General features: G+C 37.1%; 1 protein-coding gene across 1 annotated transcript in view; it reads left to right on the forward strand.

Moving 5' to 3' along the window:
• The window catches only part of LOC106875456 (neuropilin and tolloid-like protein 2), a gene marked incomplete in the record, with an annotated part of 222,824 nt that overhangs the window by 157,441 nt on the left and 59,561 nt on the right, over positions 1-5,822 (forward strand). Inside the window, 1 exon segment of the mRNA XM_014923608.2 lies at positions 803-973. Within this exon segment, the coding sequence (XP_014779094.2) occupies positions 803-973 (171 nt within the window).

The following is a 5,822-nucleotide window of genomic DNA, read 5'->3' on the forward strand; positions in this document are numbered from 1 at the left end:
GTGGTGAAAGAGTACAGCAGGGTTCGCCACCATCCCCCGCCGGAGCCTTGTGGAGATTTAGGTGTTTTTGCTCAATAAACACTCACAACGCCCGGTCTGGGAATCGAAACTGCGATCCTATGACCGCGAGTCCGCTGCCCTAACCACTGGGCTATTGCGCCTCCACCGAGTACAGAGAGTAATAGGAAATTAAATAGATGACAAAGGAGCTTCATAAGCTTACAGCTCTTTCTGCTATAAAATGCAATGCACTCCTAGCCTAGTGCTTGTGTCTCACGTCATAGCTTCCTCAGAGCTTCATATATATATACTTACATATTACATTTCTCTTGCTCGTCATCCCGCTCTCGAAATTGCAGACCCTGTGCCAAAAATTGAAGACAATTTGTAAAGAAACTTTTAAGGCCGCGAACTGGCAAAATGCTTAGCGGCATTTCATCCGTTTTAACTTTCTGAGTTCAAATTCCCCCGACGTTGACTGTGCCTTTCATCCTTAATTTAGATCGAAAAATTAAGTACCAGTTGAGCACTGGGGTTGTTGTAATTGATTTCTCTCCTCTTCCGAACTTGCTGGCCATGTGCCAAAATTTTAAAAGCAATATAGAAAGAAACTTTGTTGCTTTACATCCGTTTCGTTAATTTAAATCTGTTGATCTCTTAATCTATGTGTGTTAATCTATATCTATTAATCTATATTCAGGATTGTGAATACAAACGTCGATGCCAAAATGGTAAAGGAACAAACAACATTTCTTCTCTCTTACTTGCATCTCTTTGACACTTAATTCCTGTATATTTTCAGATGATCCCGATTCGGTGCCAGTAGTTTTCAAACCTCCACCACTATCATCGGATTTTATATCACCAAGCTGTTGGAATTTCACTCATGGTAATCGAAACACGATGGAGTTTTACAGTCCCAACTATCCTGGTAACTACTCTGGTGGTGCCGACTGCATCCAATACTTAGAAGGTAGGCTGTCGTTTGCCTTTTCTCACTACATCACACTACATCATCATTATCATCATCATCATCGTCATCGTCACCACCACCAGCACCACGTGCTTAGGGCATCAAGGAAAGGCGGGGGCACCACAGAAATGGTAAATGGTTTACGACACAAGAGAAATCACTTTAAAATTGCTAAAGTAATATTCGAAGGGGTCTATATGATCGGAAATATAATTTCGAAGGGTTCATGGTGTCATAGTAAGAATCTGATTAATCCTTTGTTATTTAAAAAAAGCAGGAGAAAATTAAAAAATATGAATAAAGAAGAAGTACACAAAAATAAACGCTGTTTCCCGTCTTATTGTTAGTTTTGTTTCATTTTTAAAAAATTGAATTAATTTTTGGTTTATGTATGGCAGAGTGAGGGCACCAAATTTTTTAAAGAGCTTAGGGTCTCTATGGCTCTTAATTCGGTCCAGTCTGCAGTGGTAGACTGGAACGAGGAATCACAACAACAGTCATTTCTGTAAATTTCTCTATAAATTGTAAATAACATCTTAGAATATCAACGAAAGCACGAAGCCATCGTTAATTTAAATATACACGAGAGACTACTTGTGTTTCTTGGCCATTGTTCATATTGCTTTAAAATTTTGACATCAGGCCACAATTTCGGGAAATTGAGCTAGTCGGTTACATCGACCCCAGTGTTCAACTGGTACTTATTTTATCGACCCCGAAAGGGCGAAAGGCAAAGTCAGCCTCAGCGGAATTTGATCTCAAAACGTAAAAGCGAACGAAATATCGCTAAGCATTTTGCTCGGCATGCTAACGATTCTGTCAGATTGCCGACTTCGTTAGGACTAATACTGATTTCAAATTATGGCACAAGGCCAGCAATTTCGTGGAAAGGGGTAAGTCACTTACATCGACCTCAGTGTTCAACTGGTACTTATTTTATCGATTGTGGTAAGGGTGAAAGGCAAAGTCGACTTCGGCGGAATTTGAACTCAAGACGTAAAGACGAGCAAAATGCTTACCATTTTGCCCGGCGTGCTAACGATTCTGCCAGCTCGCTACCTTTATTAATTCAAATATATTACCAGTAGGTTTCTTGTCTTTCTATGAACGAATTGTAATTCTGTGTTGGCCATAGTTCATAGTAGCTGTTATTGCTGTTACATATCCCTAAGGCGATAAATTGGCGGAATCGTTAACGCGTCAAACAAAACGCGTCGCGACTTTTCTTTTAGTTCTGAGTTCAAATACCGTGAAGGTTAACTTTGCTTTTCATCCTTTTGTCATCGATGAAAATAAAGAACCAGCCAGGTATTGGGGTTGATGTAATCTACTATGCCTCTCTCGCTAAAATTGCTAGACTTGTGCCAAAATTAGTAAGAATTATTGTTGCTTAGATCTCTCTCTCTCTCTCTCTCTCTCTCTCTCTCTCTCTCTCTCTCTCTCTCCCTCTCTCTCTGTAAATATGTGTGTGTGTGTATAATTTACTGTTCTATTATCAGTGAGATCAGCAAAAATTTACGCCATCCAGTAAGAGATAAATATCATTTACTATAAGATAGTATCATGTGTAATATTAAATATGTGTGTGTGTGTGTACACGCACATCGTTTACATTCGTTTTGCGCAATCGACATTTTCTACAACAACGTGAAGGTCTAATAGTGCCACCTTTATCTCCCTTGTTGATCAGGTATTTGGTTTCTGTCACCTGTTCCTAGATAGCGTAATCCTAGTTTTCTAGGTGAGATGAATGCATTTATCGTAGGTCCAGGAAAGGTTGCTATTCCTGTCAAAATTATTGGTATTCTTTAGCTTACAGAATATGTATTCATGCGTAACTTTCGTCTGATATAATGAATACTTCACTTGCAAATTTCTATTTAAGTAGGTTAGTTAAACTATAGTTGGCTTACCTGGAACAGCTGTACATTCATGGAGCCTGTTCAGAAATTCTTCGCCTAATCGTATGATTTTGTTATTTTTGCTATCGAGTATGCATAAGAAGTACTCATTTCTTTCTCTATAATTCAGTCATGAAATGGCACTCCGTTGATTACGACGAAGAAGGTTCCAGTTGATCCGATGAATCGAACAGCCTGCTCGTGAAATGAACGTACGTGTGGCTGAACACTACACAGATACGCGTACCTTTAACGTAGTTCTCGGGGATATTCAGCGGGATACAGACTGTGATAAGGGTGGCCCCTTGAATTACTGCTGCTACTTATTTTTGCCAGTTGAGTGGACTGGGGCTGCATGAAATAAAGTACCTTGGTCAAGGACACAACGCGTCGCCGAGAATTGAACCCACGGCCTTATGATCGTAAACCGAATACTCTAACCACTTCGTCCATCTTTATGTTCTAAGTTCAAATTCTGCCGAATTCTATGCCAATTAGAGCTAAACTGCTCAACCTTTCTTATCCCTGCGAATTTCTTGTATAATTATGAATTCTCCTTAGGTTTGAAAAGAAGCGCTCCACTGTAGCACTTGTTGCTGGTAGTGTTAATATTAATTCACAAAGCTTCATCTGATCCGATATTATACAGAATGTAAAGTAAAACTTGAACGGATTTTCCTTTTAGTTCAGCATCTTTGTACAAGGCAGTAAGTTCGCTTCTTAACTTTTAGCTTTCGAAATGATTTCTATAAGAATTTTTAAGGCAAGTTAGAGATGTTTCCTGGACGTCGTTATTTTGTCTCATTGGATCGAGAAGCGCTGAAAAATGTAATTCATTTAAATTTTGAAATCGTATCTCAATTTGCTCGCAAATTAAATCTATAATTTTGTAGAACAGCAGAACAGCGGTCTGTATCTTTCTTCTTCTGTTTCAAATGCATCTTTTCTCTTCTTTATTTGAGGATAAATGCCATCGTCATTAGACAAATTTTTTTTTCATTCAAAACTTTCAGTTTCATTTACTTTACGAATACAGTAGAATACGTCAAATGTTTTTTTTTTCTGGGGGATGTCAAATGCTGCATTTGTGTAAATAAAAATATCTCCAAACACATTTAACAAAAAGTTGAATTCACAATTTTGTAAATTAGAATACAACGCCTGAGCATAGGTGTAGCTTTCCGTGTCTCATTTACTTGAATTATCAATGATGCTTCGGAATATATCAGGAAGTTGCTCATGATATTCACAAACTGTTTCTACCGACGAAGTTGGGGCCACTCTTGGAAAACGCTTTTTAATTTCAATATCTAATAGATTCACGCGTTTAGTCGACTTACGAAAAAAAAAAAAAAGAAAAACTTATCTGTGAAAAAAACTTATCGCATTCGAGAATATTTGCAACCGCTTGAGACACAACTAGATTTAATCTGTGGAGCATACAATGAGCAAAAAGAAGGGTGTTCTGTAAATTGAAAAGGTATAAAATATTAGTCGAATAAACGCAGAAAACTACGCGCGTTATCCTGTCACCGTTTTTCTGATGGAAGCAGGATGTCAACTTGCTTCCTTTTTCCTGTGTAAGTGTTACATAACGTAAGATTATATATATCATAGGTATTGCGAATTGACAGAAACTTACTCTGAGCGTATAAGTATTTATTAGCAACTAAAACTATTCATTATCAGCTCTTACTAGAAAAAAAATCGTCTTTGTGTCATTTTTATCGGAAAAAAATGTTAAAATATTGCACCGAAAAGGATGCAACAGTTCGTGTTGCTTCCTTTGCACAGATTTTTTTGTGTCGTCTGCCTCTGTTTGTCGTCTGATGCTAATTACAGCAATAAAAAGTCTGATGCCTATGCTGTCATGTAGTTTATATTAATTTTACAGAACATTAAAAGAACGATCTTATGAAAAATAAGCAATGTAGTTTCAATATTGTTTCTATAATTTTTAAGGGAAGCATCGCTTCCCTTGCTTCCATGGACCGCACGCCCGTCGTATATGCATGTATATTATACATATACATATACGACGGGCTTCTTACAATTTCCGTCTACCCGAAGGCTTTTGTCGACCCGACCGAGGCTATAGTAGAAGACATCTTCCCAAGGTGCCACACAGTGGGACTGAACCCGGGACCAACGTGGGCAAATGCATCTGCCAGCTCGCCATCCGAAGAGTTAGAAATATTAGCGTTCTTTCTTGGTTATTTTTAGTTGACAGATAAGGGAACAAATATAGGGCACAGACATCCTTGGAATGAAAGACTATTAAAGAAGAAAGCAAATACAGGAAGGGATCTTCTTTGATGCACCAACAATTCTTTAGTCTTCAGTACTTATTCTTTCCAGATTTCAACACCCTTCTAATATATTCTCGACATATCTATGCATGTCATATTACATTTGTTATATGTACGTTTGGCGTTTTAACACTGTGATCACAAATATACATTCTTTCCTACGAATATTTTGTGTTCTTCATAATGATAAAGTAAACACGGAGTAGGATGTATGCTGAATATTTGCAGGGGTATATTTCATTTCAGCTGTTTATGGATATTTTGAGATATTGTATGTATGTATGTGTGTGTGTGTGTGTGTAAATATCCAGACATGTTTATATCTATCTATCTATCTATCTATCTATCTATCTATCTATCTATCTATCTATCTAAGTATACGCACACGTATTTGTATATATATATATGTATATATATATATATATATACGTATTTAGACACGTGCACATAGGCATACGTAAGTATCTAGATGTAGGTGTATAAATATGCCCTCTCAATATACATGCTTGTTATATGCATGTATATATATATATATATATATATATATATATACTCTTTTACTCTTTTACTTGTTTCAGTCTTTTGACTGTGGCCATGCTGGAGCACCGCCTTTTATATATATATATATATATATATATG

The sequence above is a fragment of the Octopus bimaculoides genome, chromosome 20 (assembly GCF_001194135.2).
Source record: "Octopus bimaculoides isolate UCB-OBI-ISO-001 chromosome 20, ASM119413v2, whole genome shotgun sequence".
Lineage (NCBI taxonomy): Eukaryota > Metazoa > Mollusca > Cephalopoda > Octopoda > Octopodidae > Octopus > Octopus bimaculoides.